At 42.0% G+C, this 20,994-nt stretch overlaps 1 protein-coding gene across 9 annotated transcripts in view; it reads right to left on the bottom strand.

The window, feature by feature from the left end:
- Positions 1 to 20,994, bottom strand: part of ctnnd2b (catenin (cadherin-associated protein), delta 2b) — a 638,149-nt gene that overhangs the window by 449,517 nt on the left and 167,638 nt on the right. For 8 of the 9 annotated variants that reach the window (XM_034183535.1, XM_034183537.1, XM_034183540.1 and 5 more), the window contains exon 3: positions 3,772 to 3,884. In XM_034183535.1, the coding sequence (XP_034039426.1) occupies positions 3,772 to 3,884 (113 nt within the window). Of the gene's footprint in view, positions 1 to 3,771; positions 3,885 to 13,070; positions 13,243 to 20,994 lie in introns of those variants that run through there. The other variant, XM_034183542.1, reaches the window with a different exon arrangement.

Below are 20,994 nucleotides of genomic sequence, written 5' to 3'. Positions count from 1 at the left end.
GAGTTCACAGGGAAGACAGTGAAGCATGGTCGTGCAAGCATCATGATATGGGCATGTTTCTCCTACTATGGTGTTGGGCCTATATATCGCATACCAGGTATCATGGATCAGTTTGGATATGTCAGAATACTTGAAGAGGTCATGTTGCCTTATGCTGAAGAAGACATGCCCTTGAAATGGGTGTTTCAACAAGACAATGACCCCAAGCACACTAGAAAGTGAGCAAAATCTTGGTTCCAAACCAACAAAATTAATCAATCAATCAATCAATCAATCAACATTTATTTATAAAGCGCTTTACAGCACCGACTGGTGTCCAAAGTGCTTAACATTAAAAACACAAATTTACAAAATAAAACACATATAAAATAAAATTTAAAACAACACATAAAAAAAGAACATAAAAATAACAGAACATGTCACCTCCCCACTAAGTGTTAAAAGCCAGTTTAAATAAATAAGTCTTTAACTTAGATTTAAAAAGTGCTAGGTCAGGAATAGTACGTAACTCAAGAGGTAGCTCATTCCACAGTCTGGGGCCAGCTACCGCGAAAGCATGATCACCCCAGCGTTTATATCTTGACCTTGGAACATCTAAGTAAAGCTGGCCAGACGCCCTTAACGTCCTACTGTAGGTGCGCAAAGTTAAAATTTCAGACAAGTAGGGAGGTGCAAGGCCATAAATAGCTTTAAAAACAAACATTAAAATTTTAAAATCAATTCTAAAATGAACTGGAAGCCAGTGGAGTGAGTATAGGATGGGCGCAATATGCTCACGTCTATAAGTGTTTGTCAAAAGACGAGCAGCAGCATTCTGCACCAACTGGAGACGCGCAAGAGACGACTGATTAATGCCCGCATAAAGTGCATTACAATAATCAAGTCTGGAGCTGATGAAAGCATGAATGGCCGTCTCAAGATCATGTCTACTGAGAAAGTGCTTTATTTTATCCAAGAGGCGAAGTTGGAAAAAACTAGTTTTGACAACAGAATTTATCTGTTGATCGAACCTCAAACAGCTGTCAAATATCACTCCCAAATTCTTGACAGCTGGTTTTACATAGTTAGCCAAAGCACCAAAATTTGGTGTTACCACATTTGGTATGCCAGTGCGCTCAAACACCATGATCTCAGTTTTACCATCATTCAGGTAAAGGAAGTTTCGGGAAAATTAATGCCTCGCAGATGTGAAGAAATCATGAAAAACTGTGGTTATACAACTAGATACTAGTTTAGTGATTGACAGGATTGCTAAAAAAGCAGTTTGAACATAATAGTTTTGAGTTTGTAGCATCAACAGCAGATGCTGCTATTATTGTGAACACCCCCTTTTCTACTTTTTTTTTTTTTACTAATAGCCCAATTTCATAGCCTTAAGAGTGTGCATATCATGAATGCTTGGTCTTGTTGGATTTGTGAGAATCTACTGAATCTACTGGTACCTTGTTTCCAGTGTAACAATAAAAAATATACTCAAAACCTGGATTAATTTTTTAGTCACATAGCACTACTATTATTCTGAACACTACTGTATATACACTTTTATTTTGAGGCAAGCTTTACACATACAACATGAACATTATGTGAATGTTCGCAAACACACTGAACATTAAGCATACATTCTATAAACATTTGATTGATTTTTGCAAATGTTTGCTTACATGTTTGTCTAATGTTTGCTTCCATGCAAACATTAGACAAATCACAAACATTATATGAACGTTCGCAACTTGCTGAACAGTAAATGAACATTCTATGAATGTTTGTTTGATGGTCGCAAATGTTCGCTTCCGGGTGGGTTTCCGGGTGCCCTGCGTGTGCTCATTCAATCCCCCTCTCGGCAGGTGTCAGCTAAATTCCAGGTGTCACAAACAAATATCCAACACTGCTCGCTGGACACTTAGAAAAGTGTCAAGGAGCACCCCCGCTCCCCCCAACACATGTGGCGTGCGTGTGTGTCACGGCCCCCTCGCTCCCCCCCAACACGTGGCATGCCAGTGTGTCGGCTCCCCCCTTAAAACATGTGGCATACGGGGGAGCACACTTGCATGACATGCTGATATTTATGGACACACAAGATCGCATGGGGCGTGGTCAGCCACGTCTGAGCACACAAAGCACAGCAAGGGGCCTACATGTGAAAATGACCGTCTGATCATATGAACACTCAGCTGTGAACACTCAGCTGAGCTCTGGTCCACATGACATGGTGTCTCTCCTGCGGTGCGCCACTCACTGGGTACGCGCACCGCTTGCTGGACAGGCTCGCGGGGCCAGCTGGGCCAGCAGATGTGGACATGATAAGAGCACATTGCTTCATTCATGTTATTTCATGACTGTACGACTGTGACCATGGGTCATCTACAGAGGAACAGATGGTTCATACTTGTACTGTCCGCTCGGTAAGAGGGATTAAATAAACTGCTGTGTTTTTTTGTTTTTTTTTGGTGTATGGTTCCCCCCACCCCTTCAGCAGTGGTGTGATGTAGGTGGAATGTTTTGCGGTTCCCCATTTCGTTTTTCATTCACAGATTTTCTTCCGATTTCTCCCAATGTCACGTTATGTGTGAAGGGGCCCTTAATTCCACTACATATGGTCCAAATCAGATCAAAACTCTTCAAGTTCCTTTTGGGCATACACGGACGGTCACACAGGACTAAAAACAATATCCCTGCATGTGCTACTGAGTGCGATTGTGAATGTAGTAGATAAACTCTTAAAGCTCTACTCCACTCAAAAACAAGATACTTCATTATCATGACACTATGCCATATGTCCACAGTTTGCTCAAAGCCCTCTGCTGGAGGTGTGGAGCATACGGTTCTGTGACACAGGAGTTGATCTAGCAAATTAACAACCAGGGTTGCCCTCCAGGTATGTCGACTTCAAGCTACTTTCCTGTATGTTTGAATAAGATGCTTATCTGCATTTTCCCAGTTGTCACAGCAATAAATGGTGCTGTGGTTAACTGGGGATTAACCTGCGACTGACTAGGGGGAGTCATGGACCCGCTTCACCCGCTTCCTGCTGCAGGAACCAGAGATAAGCACCCAGTTAATTGGTGACTCAATCTGATGCAGAGAAACCTGGGCAAACAAAACCTGGAGAAGTGGGCGGAGCATTTCAATGACAAATGTGCATTCAGGGTGTTTTTTGGAAAACTATTTCATAATTAAAAACACACAGAGAGATAAGAGAATATTATTTGTAGATGATCATGTTTCTACACCTTAAAATTCAGTACATACTGTATTTTCAAAGTTCTACTGCTGTGGAACATATTTCAATTATGTAAAATATTTTAATTAATGCTAATGTGAAAACAGTGTGATGTGCACCTTAATTACATAAATATCAGATTGGACATGGGACTGACAGGTGCGTACACGCTGAAGGACTTACATTTGGATTCAGTCATGATATTACTTGACTGGATTATGCGCAAATTTTTTTTTTTTTTACTGCTGTTTTGAAATCAGAGATAAGCTGTGATAAAAGAAGAAGAGGGAACGCCACTGTGCTCCTGCAGGTGTTTGTGATGCATCTTTGATGAAATCCAGTGAAATATTAATCAAAATTTAAGTCTGGAAGCAAACCAACACAGCAGTGTTTTTGGTACATTTCATTACAGAAGAATTCTGGACACAATGAATGGAACTTTAAGGTAAGCAGCTGTAAAGCGCCACAGCTGCCATACACACACACACACACGTTAAGTGTACTAAAGTTACAAGTGTGAGACACACACACACATGCACACGTGCACACACCTGATGCTCGTCATGCTTCCAGTCTCAGAGCCAAGCTTGCATCTCTCTAGCTGACTGGCAACAATCTGTCGTTCGGCTTCCAGCTCTCTGGTCAGACGTTCAAACTGCAGCTCCTGGAGAGGAGAGGCAGAGAGAATGTGTGAAAACAATCTGTCTATTTATTTACTGTCAGTTTTATCGTCATCCTGAACGCTATTTTGGCTCGGCTGCCACCGACACATTTTTAATTGTTGTGAAATAGACTCTGCAGTCTGTGCTGGGAAAACGGTCCAGATATCGCCACGTCTGCCAGCTTCCAACTGCCAGATATTTGCAGAGAAGAACTGTGACACCAAACTCCAAGCTACAAGCACCAAATGTAGTATTTGTTATTCTACCAGAAATTCAGGGGGTAAGGGATTTTTCGGGGTGGGAGGAAGCAGGGTAATTTTACTTTTGACATCAAATCTCAAGTTCATATGACGGCATTAGTGTTGCAATAAAAATTATCTATACTTTGCATTTACAGTAGTGTTCAGAATAATAGTAGTGCTATGTGACTAAAAAGATTAATCCAGATTTTGAGTATATTTCTTATTGTTACATGGGAAACAAGGTATCAGTAGATTCAGTAGATTCTCACAAATCCAACAAGACAAAGCATTCATGATATGCACACTCTTAAGGCTATGAAATTGGGCTATTAGTAAAAAAAGGTAGAAAAGGGGGTGTTCTACTATTATTCTGAACACTACTGTATACGGATTTGCACCCGACAGTTACCAAGTGTCAAATGATATGGGGGGGAAGAGCAAAGGAAATCAGTCCTGTCAGCTCAGTTTAATATCCCAATCTGTAGCAGCAGTAAAGCATCCCCTGTAGAAAGATTGTCACTGCTCTGCTGGAGGTTAATACAAGCTGTTTTTATAACATTTTTTAACCTCGTAAATGAACTTGAAGCCATATATGATACCCCAGATTTTCGGTTACAGTACAAAATGTGCTACACGTATGCTGACCTCAATGAACATTGAAAATTTCATTGGGTATATAAACATCAGATGGTATATAAGGATTTAAGAACTTACTCATTCAGAATTTTTAAGTGTAAGCTATTTAGATTTTTATTTGGTGTTCTGTGGACAATGCTGTTTAGACCATTTGAAAAGCAATTACTAGAATTCACATATCTCCAACACAACCACTTTCATTCTGTTTCATTGACAAAACTGTTACAAGCTTCTATGTGCCTTTATACAACTACCTGCATAAGTAACCAACATGTATTTCTTCTTTGGTGTATATTACTGTTTTTTCTAGACCATAAGTTGTACTTTTTGGACTTGTTTGGCTGGTACTATGACATATGTCAACAATATACTGCATCATCATCTATGACCACAAGATGGGCTCGTCTACACGTGACAACTGAAAGTTGCTCTGTATACTGATCTGTCAAATTCAAACTCCAGAGGTATGATATCAGTCATGTACCTTTAAGCTGGATGCCAAATGCCATTATTCAAGAAGAAGAAGAAGAAGAAGCAGAAGCAGATCTGAATGAGGAAGAAATGCTGGGTTTAGAGAATGAGCAAAATTAATGGATCATGCTCTCAAACTGAAAGACTACACTTTTGACAGGGACAGGGAATGAAATTCATACACTCTTGAATAAAAGTAAGGAATAACCTCCATACAAATTGGAAATTTGTTTTTTGCACTTTGTGACACAGCCAGGACCACAATGAGGAAGAAGGCTAGGCTAAGGCAATGCTAGCTAGGCTAATTGCTTTACAAATGTGTAGGAGTTTTAAAAGGTTTAATTGCATTTAATGTGGTAAACATGCACACTTTTTGGTCCACTTAGATGTTTACATCTGTTCAGTGACAAGAAGCAGTTTACTCTTCTGTTCTCAGGGCCACATGTAACACAGACACACAGACAAACACACTCTCACTCACATCTATGGTCAATTTAAATTATAAACACCAATTGTTAAAACTCGTTTATAGTTTATCTGCATCCTGAACACTGAAGATTCATATCCTGAATACTACACAGCAAAAAAAAAAAAAAAAAAAAAATGCAGAAATAAAGACAGTGCCTACTATGTTGGTCAATTCAAGACAAAAAACACAATACAAATGGGTAACTAAATTGGAATTAAACAATGAATAGAATGTTTGCTGAGAATACTGCCAAAACCTTTGCCAGTACGCCAAACACTTCTCTGGAGTATTTGAAATCTCTTTTGAACATTGTTCTGGAGTCCATATCAAAAGGAAGACATCATTATGTGGGCAAACATTCCACAAAATATACAACAGAATGGGGAACTAAAACTGGAATTAAACAGCACATACAACATGTGGCTGGGAACTGTGTCAAAACCTTTTATCTGTTTGTGAAATTAGTGATGCTAACTTGGAGCACTGCTCAGGAGTATCTTGAAACCTGTGTTGAATATTGTTCCAGAGTCTATATGAAATGGAAGACATCACGAGCTGTTCAAAATGGGGCTTCATTATGTTACCAAGTGATTCAAAATAAATGCTTTGAAGCATTCCAGTTGACTGAGAGCTATAACATTCAAACACAAGTACATGAGCAAGGCTCCCACTGTTTTTGAATTTCACATTGAAAGTCAGTAGTCAGTGCAGCGTCTGTATGTGCACTAACACGCATGTTCCTTGTTCAATAAAAGTGATGGAATTGCAGTAAAGCAAAGGGTATTACCAGGTGCTGTTCCCATAGCAGGGAGTGAATACAGAGAGGCTCTTTTCAAAAAGATATAACATTACCTAAATACTGCAAATGTTTAACTTTAGACATAGAGCTACTCCATGACATGTTAAAAACAGCCACTTTAAAATCCTAATTACACAGAAATTAGGCTAAATTTGGATTGTTTCTTTGACACATACTGATTATACGAAGTGTTAATTCCATGAAACAGCATCTGAGAGCTCAGTCTGTACATGTTTGCAAAAACACTGGTGATACCTGAAGCAACTACAGGGTTTTTACCCTAATGACACAGTTAAGACATTCTGAATCATGTATACAATAAGCTGAAAACCTCCACATTTCAGGCTCTATTGATCCAGGACGTCGTGAGAGAACAGAGAAGTTTCAGAAGAAGTCGGTTTCAGGATTTTATCCGGATATTCCACTGTTAAAGGAGATTTTTTTAATGAAAGATGTGAGGGCGGATCGCAGGGTCGGCTCGCAGCCGCCACGACGCTCCGCCACAGGAAAAACACCTCCGTTGGAAGCCTTAAGGACAAGTTGGAACATGTCCAGCTGTTAAACAATTTCTCATATACTCACTCCACTGAAAGCCATCAAAAGCCGCCTGGATTTTACAAATGGTTATCAACACGGAGGTGTTTTTCCTGTGCCGCCGCACCGCGCCAGCTGCGTCCCGACGCGCGGACCCGTCCGCACGTCTTTCATTAAAAAATCTCCTTTAACAGTGGAATATCCGGATAAAATGCTGAAACCGACTTCTTCTGAAACTTCTCTGTTATCTCACGATGTCCTGGATCAATAGAGCCTGAAATGTGGAGGTTTTCAGCTTGAAACATGCTGACGACGGCGCCTGGGAGCGCTGCGCGACGTCTCGCTCCGTGGGAAGTCCTTAAAGCACAGTATCACCTCAAAATCTCTCATCAGCCGTTAAAATTTTCACCGAAAACCAGCTTAATTTTTCGAACCGTGTCCACTTCGATGTGTCTCACAGGTTTAGAAAAAAGTTTGATCAAACAAAGCGCCAGTCTCTCAGCAACTTCTCAGACAAAGGAATTCCGATGAGGGGTTGGACGACTCCTCCCACAAGGAGTGCTCACAGGCGGATGATGTCACCGACAGGCGTGGAAAAACTCACGCATGCGCACGAGGGTTCAAGCATGTCTGACGTAAAAACATATGAATGAAATCCATATAGTTTTTTTTTAAAAAAAGGATGTATACTTTATTGACAGCCCTCGTATTACATCCAGATCAGTCAAACAGATAAACAACCATGTGTGAAGAAGTGTACTGAGGGTGACTTTGTTATGCAGCTTGTTATGGATATTATGTTGCTAAGGTAATATGAAGTTGTCCATTAACTATATTCCAAGCACAGGGAAGTGCTTTATGTACGTGTACTTGTCAAGACTGAATACAGAAGAACTGATGGAAACATTCTCTCATGTACACAAACTTTCCGTTATGAAGTGTCTGAAGTGCCAGTAATATGAGAGTGATGCACTTCTCTCCAGGTTAGGCAGTTATATATTATTATTATTATTATTATCCATCCATCCATCCATTTTCTTCCGCTTTATCCGGAGTCAAGTCGCGGGGGCAGCAGCTCAAGCAAAGCCGCCCAGACCTCCCGATCCACACACACCTCCCCCAGCTCCTCCGGGGAACCCCAAGGCGTTCTCAAACCAGCCAAGAGATGTAATCCCTTCAGCGTGTCCTGGGTCTTCCCCGGGGCCTCCTTCCAGTGGGACGTGCCCGGAACACCTCTCCAGCGAGGCGTCTAGGGGGCATCCGGAAAAGATGCCCGAGCCACCTCAACTGACTCCTTTCGACGTGGAGGAGCAGCGGCTCGACTCTGAGCTCCTCCCGAGTGACCGAGCTCCTCACCCTATCTCTAAGGGAGCGCCCAGCCATCCTGCGGAGGAAACTCATCTCGGCCGCTTGTGCTCACGATCTCATTGGTCATGATCCAAATCTCATGACCATAGCTGAGGATCAGAACGTAGATCGATTGGTAAATCGAGACCTTTGCCCCCCTACTCAGCTCTCTCTTCACCACAACGATCTGATACAGCGACCGCATCACTGCAGATGCTGCACTGATCCGTCTATTGATCTCACGCTCCATCTGTCCCTCACTCGTGAACAAGACCCCGAGATACTTAAACTCCTCCACTTGAGGCAAGGACACTCCACCGACCTGAAGAGGGCAAAGCACCTTTTTCCGGTCGAGAACCATGGCCTCGGATTTGGAGGTGCTGATTCTCATCCCGGAGGCTTCACACTCGGCTGCAAACCGCCCCAGTGCACGCTGAAGGTCCTGATCTGACAAAGCCAACAGAACCACATCGTCCGCAAACAGCAGTGACGAGATTCTGTGGTTCCAAACCAGACCCCCTCTACACCCTGGCTGCACCTAGAAATTCTGTCCATAAAAATAATGAACAGAACCGGTGACAAAGGGCAGCCCTGGCGGAGGCCAACGTGCACTGGAAACAGGTCTGACTTACTACCTGTAATGCGAACCAAGCTCCTGCTGCGGTAGTACAGGGACCGGATAGCCCTTAACAAAGGACCCCAGACCCCGTACTCCCGGAGCACTCCCCACAGGGTGCCCCGAGGGACACGGTCGAACGCCTTCTCCAGATCCACAAAACACATGTGGACTGGTTGGGCGAACTCCCATGAACCCTCGAGCACCCGATGGAGCGTGTAAAGCTGGTCCAGTGTGCCGTGACCAGGACGAAAACCACACTGCTCCTCCTGAATCCTAGGTTCCACCATCGGTCAAATTCTCCTCTCCAGTACTCTGGAATAGACCTTACCGGGGAGGCTGAGGAGTGTGATCCCCCTATAGTTGGAACACACCCTCCGGTCCCCCTTCTTAAACAGAAGGACCACCACCCCGGTCTGCCAATCCAGAGGCACTGTCCCCGATCACCACGCGATGTTGCAGAGGCGTGTCAGCCAAGACAGCCCCACAACATCCAGAGACTTAAGGTACTCAGGACAGATTTCATCCACCCCAGGAGCCTTGCCACCGAGGAGCTTTCTAACCACCTCGGTGACTTCGGCCTGGGTAATGGATGAGTCCGCCTCTGAGTCCCCAGTCTCTGCTTCCTCTTCGGAAGACGTGACGATGGGATTGAGGAGATCCTTGAAGTACTCCTTCCACCGCCCGACAACATCCCCAGTCAGGGTCATGTCTCCAACCTCCCCCGGGATCTGGGAGAAGCTCTCCCGGAGGTGGGAGTTGAAGACTTCACTGGCAGAGGGTTCCGCCAGTCGTTCCCAGCAGACCCTCATGATACGTTTGGGCCTGCCAGGTCTGACCGGCTTCCTACCCTCCCAGCGGATCCAACTCACCACCAGGTGGTGATCAGTCGACAGCTCTGCCACTCTCTTCACTCGAGTGTCCGAGACACGTGGCCGAAGGTCAGATGATACCACTACAAAGTCGATCATCGATCTCCGGCTCACGGTGTCCTGGTGCCACGTGCACTTATGGACACCCTTGTACTCGAACATGGTGTTTGTGATGGACAAACTGTGACTTGCACAGAAGTCCAACAACTGAACACCACTCTGATTCAGATCGGGGAGGCCGTGCTTCCCGATCACCCCCCTCCAGGTCTCACTGTCGCCGCCCATGTGGGCGTTGAAATCCCCCAGGAGAACAATGGAGTCCCCAGTCAGAGCGCTATCTAGTACCCCTCCCAGGGACTCCAGGAAGGTAGGGTACTCTGCACTGCTGCTCGGCCCGCAGGCCGAGACAACGGTGCGACCCTCTCGTTCACCGGAATGAACTCCAACACTTGGCGACTGAGCTGGGGAGCAATAAGCAATGTGACCCCAGCTCTCCGCCTCTCCCCGTGGGCGACGCCAGAAAAATGAAGCGTCCAGCCCCTCTCCAGGAGTTGGGTACCACAGCCCAAGCTGCGAGTGGAGGTGAGCCCAACTATCTCTAGTCGGTATCTCTCAACCTCCCGCACAAGCTCAGGCTCCTTCCCTCCTAGTGAGTTGACATTCCACGTCCCAACAGCCAGGGGCTGTGAGCATGGACCGGGCCGCTGGGCCACCCGCCCTCGACCGCCACCCAATCCTCTCTGCACCCGACCCCCATGGCCCCCTCTGCAGGTGGTGAACCCACAGGAGGGTGGGCCCACGTCACTCTATTATTATTATTATTATTATTATTATTAAATTTCTTTAATTAAAGTGGAAATTCTGCACGACAAGTGCATCTTGATTGTTTCATTTCATGGGCATCGTGGTGGTGAAGAGAGGAAAAATTACAAAATCTCTGTTACTGCCCAACTACTAATGGTTTTGACTGTATGATTCCAGCCATGTTTACTGACACAGCAAGTTAATTAATAGTAACCCTATCTGAAACTATATGGGTGTTACCGTATGATTGAAATACAGAGTAAAATGGATGGTCACAAATTTTCCAGCATGATTTTTTTTTCCCCAAACTGAACAACTATATTTACAAAATTTTTCACATCTAGTATGTAAAACAGACATCATATTACATGTCAAAGACAATGACAGGGAAAGTTCCATTGTTTTTTGTTTTGTTTTTGTTTTTTGTTTTAGTTTTTTTGTTACAGGAAAAAAATACTTGTGTCACCAATGTTTTGTTTTGGGGTTTTTTGCCATATTTTTGACATAAGTATAACAATTTTTAAGCCAATGATAAGATATACTGAAAAGTCATGAATTACTAGATACTAGGTATAGCTATAATCTGCACACAAATCTGATCACCACATACCTTTTTGCGATTCTCTTTTTCAAATGCAAATTTCAATGTTCATGATGTACGTAAGCTTTCGGGTCTCCTTTACTACATAGTAGATGCTTAATATGGATTCATGTGAGGACCAATGCGACCAGAAATTTCTTTCACAAGGTGTATTTTTATTTACTTTCTTGTTATTTATTTGACGGAAAATTATAAATTCACTTGTGGGACAGCTACTGTGTATTTCTAGTCCCATTTTGCGTTGAGCAACCACTTTCATGTGCCACAGGATTTCTTACATAGTGACAGACGCTTATAGTGTCAAGCACCGCCTCAGAATTTTATGAATGAATCGACCACATGATATGAACTACCCGACTGTAAGCTACATCATCAGGTATTTTCCCCAAGCCGCCATTGTCGCTCAAGGCAGTGTGCTTGGGATGAAGTTTTGTGCCCCTCCCCCTTCACCCCGTCATTGCATAGTGATATTTGAAAGACAATGCATTATATGTGACACAAAAAATGTGTGCCTTACATTTATCTTGTGTTTAACTTTAGAGAAATATACACATGAATCTTTGCAACTTGAAAATGTGACCCTCATGTCACAGCTTGGTACCCTGTTCGAAAGAAATACCCAAATTTAATTGTAACAGATGCTGATGGGTATCCATGCATGTTCAAAACTTCACCAGGCTATTGTATGATATGGATGACTGACAGAAGCCAAACCCAGATTCCAATCAACACCAAAATATAATGGTTTGTTGGCGTTGGTTTTGGTTTTGCTTGTAGGGATTTTTCAAAAGCAAACATCCGAAATTGATCACTATGTCAAAAATGGTCCATCTTGCTTTGGTTAAAAAAAAAAAAGATACAAAAAATTATACAGAATTGGCATCCAGATCTCAATCAATACCCAGCTTTAGCAGGTGGTTCATCTTGATATGATTAATCACCCCACTAATTATTAATTTATGGAAAATTAGCCATTATGTTAAAAAATACATGCAATCTTGCTATACTGAAAAAAAGCACATCAAGCTACATCCAAAACTCAAACAACACCAAAATATAACTAATGTTGCTATGTTGGATTATCTCCACCATTTTTTAAGGACAGTTGGGTGAAAAGCTTTAAAAACAATTTTGCTAACATACAAACAAATTCAAAAACTCTATAAAGAACAATAATTACTTTTTTGATTAATTTAGATTGAAGAAAAAGCTTCAAGACGAAATTAATAAACAGAGTCATTGCTTTTAAGCATGCATGGATCTTATTTCGGACAATGCTGCTTTTTCATCATTAAGGTGAAAGCAACCAAATACACAAACAAATATACAATTTGTGCTCCTTTGATGAAAAAACAAACCTAAGTATAATACTCTAATTTCCTCTTTCCACAAATCAACCTAAAAATCCTAAAGAGAAATGCTAAAAAGCTACAAGAATCCCATTTTGAGGAACCAAGAGGCAACACCTCCTCCACAGCAGATGATGAAGATTTTGGAGATAACCCGAAGAGGTGAGGCGACTAAACAACACCACGCGGAGCCGTGAGAATTTGGTTGGAAGCTTTCTGGAAAAGAACTCAACTGCTCCCTCCTTTTTCCACGGCCTTTGTGCTCTCTGTTTCGACGCTGACAGGCAGACACCTGTTACCACACCGCCACAAGAGGACGTGCAAGAAAAAAAAAATGGGATATCCTCAAAAAATGCTTGTAAAAACCAGCCAATAAAAAAAATACATAAAAAGCTCAAATATATAGCAAGGAAGACTTAACAAAAAGGAGGAATCTGAGCAGACATACCTTCACATGGACCATGCTTCATACAGAAACACGGATCAACTCCATATTCCGATTTTCTTTGATGCCCTCCAGCCAGAAAGTAACAGAAACTTTCACTCTGTCTGTCCTCCAAACATTCATCTGTCCTGGGACGAGACACGGTTGGCAGAGAAGCAGAGTGAGAGAGCAAATTGGACAGAGACAGAAAGCAAAACAGAGACAGAGAGGGAGAACAACTACAAGTGTCACTTGAGATGACTACAAGTCAACCTCTCTCTCTCTCTCTCTCTCTCTCTCTCTCTCTCTCTCTCTCTCTCTCTCCCTCCCTCGGGGCCATGAAACACACACACTGTGTTCACCGAGGCACAAAAGTCACCATGGCAACGGTGCATTTAGAAGCCCTGTGGCATTATTTATGCAATGTTGCATCACAATGGGTCCTCCCATTGCCGACCCTGCCAAAATCGCGTCGCTCGCCAGTCACTCTGCTTCTTTCACTCTACTTCTCTCTCTCTGTGACCACACCATCTGCATCCCTGATAAGCAAGGAAGGATTTTTTTTTCTTTTTTAAAAGTGCGTACATGCTGGAGACAGAGACAGAAGATAGAAGGCGAGCAGCATGAAGAGGAAATGTGAAATACATTGACTCACGCACAGTCAAATCAGTGCATGTGCATAGCTCATGCCAACACGCGCATACATACACAAGTACATGCACACACTTGCTGAAGTGCATGGAAGCAGGTTGCATTCAAGAGTGTTTTTCACTGCGTTTTCTGCCTCAATGACCTTCAATAGACTGAAATGGGATGTAAGGCGCGCAGAGGAAAAATCCCATTAGCTGAGTTAAGTTCAAGCACACATACGTGCGTTCCCGCAGCCGGCCGCGCTTCACTGGGAGAACAGGCTACTTCTATTTGCAGGCATTCTATTGTGTCACAAAGTTCAGGATTCTGCTTTTTAAACAGTCCCAATGTAGTTTTTTGATCGGACAATGGTTGCACCACAAATTTCAGGAATTGGTGACACAGTGGGTTTTTGGAGGTTCCACAGTTGCCACTGTGCAATAAATGTAAAGCTAAAGGCACCTTGTTACTTGCACAAATTTGATCCCTGAGTTTACTCATTGGCATGCAAGATTGCGTACCAACGAGTAAGCTCACCGCAAACTGTGCATAATCTGTGTGTGGCTGCGTGCCAGTGTGCAAAGAAAATTTTGAAATGTTCAAAATTTCTGGCACACATTAATTTTGTGCCACTTACGTGAACTAGTTGTGAACATTGTGCAACCTATTCGAAAACACTGCGTGTCACTGTGTGTCATGGCGCGCAGGCCATTTGAATGTGAAATTAGATTCAAATGAGACATTGCATTTATAATAAACATAACTTTACAGAGATATTATCTAACTCATAAGAAGGAATGAAAATGCAACTTTTTTACCAATCCATTACAATATATATTATAAATAATTGAGACAAGATTCCAAATGCGTTCTCCACCACACGACACGTACGAGACAACCTGAGCTGTAGATAATTTCTCTGTGAGAAATTTCAATGAGAGAATGGTGTCATCAGCCATGTTCTGAGAGCAAATGTGTCATGATGATGATGATTTTATATAGCCTGGCGTCAAGTGGGACAAAGCCGAGCGCATTGGCCTGACGAATTGCGCGGCAGTGCGGGGATCAAATTTGTGCAAATGTCAAGGTGCCTTCACTCATCGCTATGCACAAAAATAAAAATAAACTGCAACGTTAAGCCATCCATCATCTCTATTCCTTTATCCTGGTATTGGAATATAGAAGGATGAAACCCATCACACCACGCACTGGACAGGAAGCGATAAAAACCTTTATACCTTTCAGCAGGTATAAAATTATATAATAACATAAAAGCATCACCTGACTGCATATGTCATAGCTGATTGTCAATTAAATATAAATTGGCTGTAAAACCCTGGTAATAACAGTGTAATTTAATGTAATAGCAGAGTCAGGTGAAACGAAGTTTCATATTTTCATTATTTATACTCACTGATTACCTGGTGGGTTTGATTCAGAGACTGAAATGAAAACTTCATCCTCACCAACAAAGCTATCGCCTGCCAGCTGTACCAGATTCCAGAGAACTGTTAGAGCATGACTAGAGCTACCTCAAGAAGAGACAGCTACTGCTGCTACTACTACTACTACTACTACTACAGAACTGATACTTGCAAAAATGAAGATATAAAAGTTCAAAGAAAAAAGAAGAGAATAGAAAAGTATGACACCAACCTTTAGGCACATCTGTCGATGATGCAGCCAAAAGTGTTTCCCCTTAACTAGTACTACTGCTGCTGCTGCTGCTACTACTACTCCTGCTAAAGTGTTCAGTAACCTATGTCACTCCCCGTATGTTAAAGTATATATGTACCAGGTTTTGCTCAGTTCTGCAGCACAAAAGCATCTCTCCCCTTAACTACTACTACTACTACCGCTGCTACTACTACTACTGCGAAAGTGTTCAGTAGCCTATGTCACTCCCCATTAGGGCTGCCACAAACAACTATTTTGATAGTCAACTAGTCAATAATTATTTTTGCAATTAGTCGACTAGTCAGATCATACATAATTTCCTAAATTAAGGCCTGCAGTATTTTCCGAGAAACGTCGGGATGAAAACATGAACATTTCCAAATCAGTGACTGTTTCTTAGACTTCATTTACATCAATCATTCAGAAATACAAACAGTGTGGTACTTTATAGTAAATCTGTGTCAGGTAGGCAGTTCTCAAAAACTAAATGTCCATTCTGGAAGGAGACAAGTGAGGGAAGCCACAAAGACACAACTCTGGAAGAACTTTTGACTTCTATGAGTGGAGAAACTGGGAATAGTGCAACATTTTTATTTTTATCTTCATTTTACTTATAGTCCCAACTTTTTCTGATTTGTGGTTGTTTCTGTTGCATTTCTGAAATCACAGAACTGCTATAAAGAAAAGTGTGAACATTTTATTGTGTTTTAAAACTTTGTGGAGCAAATGTAAACACCAGACTCTTATAAAGAAGGAAAAAAACACACAGACGTGCAGGAAAACTTTGATATAAACTGAACAGAACAATGCAGGCTGATTTGACTCCCCATATTTTTTGTATAAATAAATCAGAATAAAATGAGACGTAACTCACTTTGAAATGAATAAAATATATAGCTGCAGCTTATAATAACTTTGAAAAATAACAAAAATCAGCAGCTTGTATTTTATTTTATTTTGTATTTTTATGACTCCAGTTCATTTTAGTGTGATGAAGTCATTTTTTTTTCTCATCAGTCATGTTTTGTGCTTGAACACTACATTAAGCTTAAGATTGAACAAATCCATATGTTTGGAAAATAACAGCTATTAAAGTTCAAAGATCTGTGCCTCTGAACATCACTGCAGCTTCTCCACAGCAGAGTTTAACCCGTGAATGCGTAAGTTTTCCTCAGTTCATTTAAATATTCTCATTTTTTTAAGGATTTTTGACCGTTGATTTCATCTCATGATCTCATAAATTCACACATGGTGCGAACAGGACGGTGCCATTACAAAAATACCAGTAGAGAAAGAACAGAGAAAAGTAAAGGCAGTTTCACTTTTTTTTTTTTTAAAACATGTTCTCTCGGGTTAAAATCCTCTCTCTCTGCTCTGCGCTCGCTGTGTCATGTGCACTGATGGTTCTCAGCAGAATGTAACGTCTCGTGCCTCTGTTCGCGCGTGTGCACACACACACACGCACACACCAACAGCTCCTCCGGTAAACTGCGCATTTTAGACAGCATTGAACAAGACAGCCGCTGTTTTAATTGGCCGTCTTATCCAATTTTGAACATTCAAATGACGGCAGGATGGCTCGCTGCCTAAAACTATGAATTGAGAGAAAAACAAAGACTTAAATAAAATAAACGACTCGTCGACTACTAAATTAGTTGTCGATTAAAAGCAGAGTGGTGCATACAGAGCAAAAAGAGGTGAATAAAAAGAAAACTGGGTGCATCATGGGAAACCCCCCCAGCAGTCTAAGTCTATAGCAGCATAACTAAGGGATGGTTCAGGGTCACCTGATCCAGCCCTAACTATAAGCTTTAGCAAAAAGGAAAGTTTTAAGCTTAATCTTAAAAGTAGAGAGGGTGTCTGTCTCCCTAATCCGAATTTGGAGCTGGTTCCACAGGAGAGGAGCCTGAAAGCTGAAGGCTCTGCTTCCCATTCTACTCTTACAAACCCTAGGAACTACAAGTAAGCCTGCAGTCTGAGAGCGAAGCGTTCTATTGGGGTGATATGGTACTATGAGGTCCCTAAGATAAGATGGGACCTGATTATTCAAAACCTTTTAAGTAAGAAGAAGAATTTTAAATTCTATTCTGGAATTAACAGGAAGCCAATGAAGAGAGGCCAATATGGGTGAGATATGCTCTCTCCTTCTAGTCCCTGTCAGTACTCTAGCTGCAGCATTTTGAATTAACTGAAGGCTTTTTAGGGAACTTTTAGGACAACCTGATAATAATGAATTACAGTAGTTCAGCCTAGAAGAAATAAATGCATGAATTAGCTTTTCAGCATCACTCTGAGACAAGACCTTTCTAATTTTAGAGATATTGTGCAAATGCAAAAAAGCAGTCCTACATATTTGTTTAATATGCACATTGAAGGACATATCCTGATCAAAAATGACTCCAAGATTTCTCACAGTATTACTGGAGGTCAGGGTAATGCCATCCAGAGTAAGGATCTGGTTAGACACCATGTTTCTAAGATTTGTGGGGCCAAGTACAATAACTTCAGTTTTATCTGAATTTAAAAGCAGGAAATTAGAGGTCATCCATGTCTTCATCCATATGTACCATATGTACATAGGTCATCCATATGGACCAGGTTTTGCTCAGTTCTGCAGCACAAAAGCATCCCTCCCCTTAACTACTACTGCTGCAACTACTACTACTACTACTACTAATACTACTGAAGTGTTCAATAGCATGTGTCACTCCCCATATGTCAAAGTATATCTGTGCCAAATGTGGCTCAATTCTGAGATGTTGTTTGTCATATACACACCCACACACATACACTCGTCTCTTAGTATATAGATATATAAAATGTGTGACTTGAGTGATACGTTTTAAGCACAGTATCGAATATTGACATCAATGCATAATCACACAACTAAACTTGAACTTATCTCTTACCCAGATGCAAACAAATTCAAAATCTGAATCCATGGCAGTGGCCACTTGTTTCTGAAAGCACCAGAAAACCCTGTGAGAGTCCTTAAATTCCGCCCCCGTGCAATTTGCAGGAAGCCTCCTCGCTTTATTGTTGTCCTTCTGCACTCAGTCTCTCTCTGTGCAAATGGCACAGACTAACTAACCCAGTCAAGATTTCCCAGCAGCACCGTGGTGTACATGCAAAGTTTCAGCTTCCATTCATTTCTTTAGTCAAATCTGGATTGGGTCTGATGACATGTCAGCCTGCTGGGCTGCAGGCTGACTGACCACAGTGTTAAACACCCAAGTAAAAGACAGCCATTGGCTGCGTATTCATTTGTGGAGAGTTCCATTTGTACTCAAAGGTCAGCCCACTGAAATCAGATGTCCAATTCATCAACTCGTTTGAACCCCACATACCCCAGGTTCACAATCCAAGGTGACTATCCCCATTATCAACCATAGTGAAATCTACCGTTGTCTGTGGAGACGTTGATACACTCATTTAATGTTTAAAATATGGTATAATGTCTTGTTTATCAACTGGTGCCTCTATTATTGGCTAACCTGGTAGGTGTTGCTAACAGCAATCATTTGTGCGACAAACCTAAGTTGGTTCCACTACTCCAGCCAAGGCAAAGGAGTCGGTATCGGGTTATTTGGTCATGTAACTTTTAGTCAGGATTCTGACATTTTGCTGACTGAGTGAGACACGCCGCTCTCTGATTGGCTGCAGCCCTTGTTTACAACGTAAGTTGGTTCCACTCCTCCAAAGAGACTGTGGTACCAGTGCTATTTGGTTTGTTTTTCACATTTTCGGCAGTTACACCACAGCCAATCACAGAGCGTGGCGTGATAGCCAATAGTGGCTGACGTATCAGATGGACCAATCACAGCCATGTTTTCAAAAACACGCTACCAGTCTCTTTGCACAAGAGACACTACGACAAACCCAGCAGTAAATTATTGTAAAACACTAGTGAAACTTCTGCTCCATCTATCCCATGAGGTCTCTTTGGCTGAGTGTATATTTTTGTACCATGCTAACTTATATTTCTATTGGTCACATGACTGTTTATCTTAGGTAACCTTAAAATGTCAGCCTGACAGTCCTAACATTTTGAAGACAATATGGATTCAAAATGTTATATGTTATATGTTATATTATGGCATCACTGTAAAGTGCAGGTGTTGCACTTTGCAAGCACCTCTAAGCCAGCATGGTGGTTTAGTGGTTAGCACAGTGGTTGACTCACAGGAAGAAGGTTGTTGAATTGCTTCCCACCTGGGACCTTTCTGTGTGGAGTTTGCATGTTCTCCCTATGATTGTGTGGGTTGTGTTGGGGGTCGGTAAGGTTAGACCTTACTTGTGTGAAGCGCCTTGAGGCAACTCTGTTGTGATTTGGCAGTATATAAATGAAATAAACTAAAATTGAAATGTATTGAATTGTTCCCTCTGGGTGTTCCGTCTTCCACCCACAATCAAAGACATGCAGGTTAGGTGAACTGGGAACTTTAAATTGACCGTAGGTGTGCGTGTGCGTGTGTGTGTGTGTGTGTGTGTGTGGGTGGGTGGGTGGGTGTGAATGAGTTTGCTTGTCTACTTGTGGCCCTGTGATAGACTGGCGTCCTTTCCTGTCCAGGGTGTACCGTGCTTCACGCCCTATGACTCCAGCCCCCCCGCCGTGACCCTTAATTGGAGTAAAGTATAGAAAATGGATGGATTTCTAATTTGCCACATCAGGATATCCATCCTGATTCAAACCAAATTGGATTGTGCACAGTTTTGCATTACTTGTTATCTCCAAATTACATCAAGGTGTAACACATTTTTGGCAAATATGCATCAGGTTTCATAGTGTTTAGAAAGTGGTAATTAACTTCAAACTCTACATCTGTGTTTAATAACTATGCAGTAGTCCTGCAAACAGATAAGCCAAAGGCATAGCCACCTTAGTGGAGATAATTAAAGAACAATATCAGTCTGATATATCATTGTGCATGTGTATGTGTGAATAATTGCAGCATGACAGCCAATTAATTGAAATGAACATTCATTAGCAATTCCTTAATGAGCAGGTTCTACTATCAAGTGCTTGTCAACTGATTGCATTAGTCAAGATTCAGGGCCAATCTGATCTTGTTAATAGAGAAGGAATGAAGAATGATAGTCTGCAGCCACCAGCTTACAAGAGCACCCATAGCCATTGAAATACCAATTAAAGCAATTATTAATGTTAAATAAATGGGCAGCGAAGGTGCTGCGCATATGAGTGTTTCTGTCCTAGCTATCTTTAGCCTCCTCTTTGTGCAGAAGAAAGTGGTCTAATTGTGCCCTGAGGTGTCTGGGTGGCATTTAGGCTTTTCAGGAGGGAGCCTGTTTGATGAGAAAATGTCAAAGTAACGGCACTGCAAAGACCACTGCTGTCTGGAGCTTCTGTTCTCGGCCGGAAAATTATTGCTGTAGGTACATCCAGTTTGTAACAAAGCTGTTTAAGAGCAAGTGGGAACAAGTCAACATGATGGGGTGAGTCAGAAAGCAGGAACATCTGAGCAGGGAGAGAGGAGAAAAATGAGATAAAGGACAATAAATCCAAAGCTGACAGTAAAGTAGAAAAGGAGAGTGAGATTCAAGGAGATTTAATTAATTTGATTTCATGCACTTTTCGTGCACATCCATTCTATAATTATCTGTTTCTTGTCCTCCTTCAGGT

Source organism: Thalassophryne amazonica, chromosome 12 (assembly GCF_902500255.1).
Source record: "Thalassophryne amazonica chromosome 12, fThaAma1.1, whole genome shotgun sequence".
In the NCBI taxonomy this organism is placed as follows: domain Eukaryota; kingdom Metazoa; phylum Chordata; class Actinopteri; order Batrachoidiformes; family Batrachoididae; genus Thalassophryne; species Thalassophryne amazonica.
The sequence above is the reverse complement of the archived record's forward strand: the minus strand, read 5'-3'. Positions and strand labels throughout refer to the sequence as shown.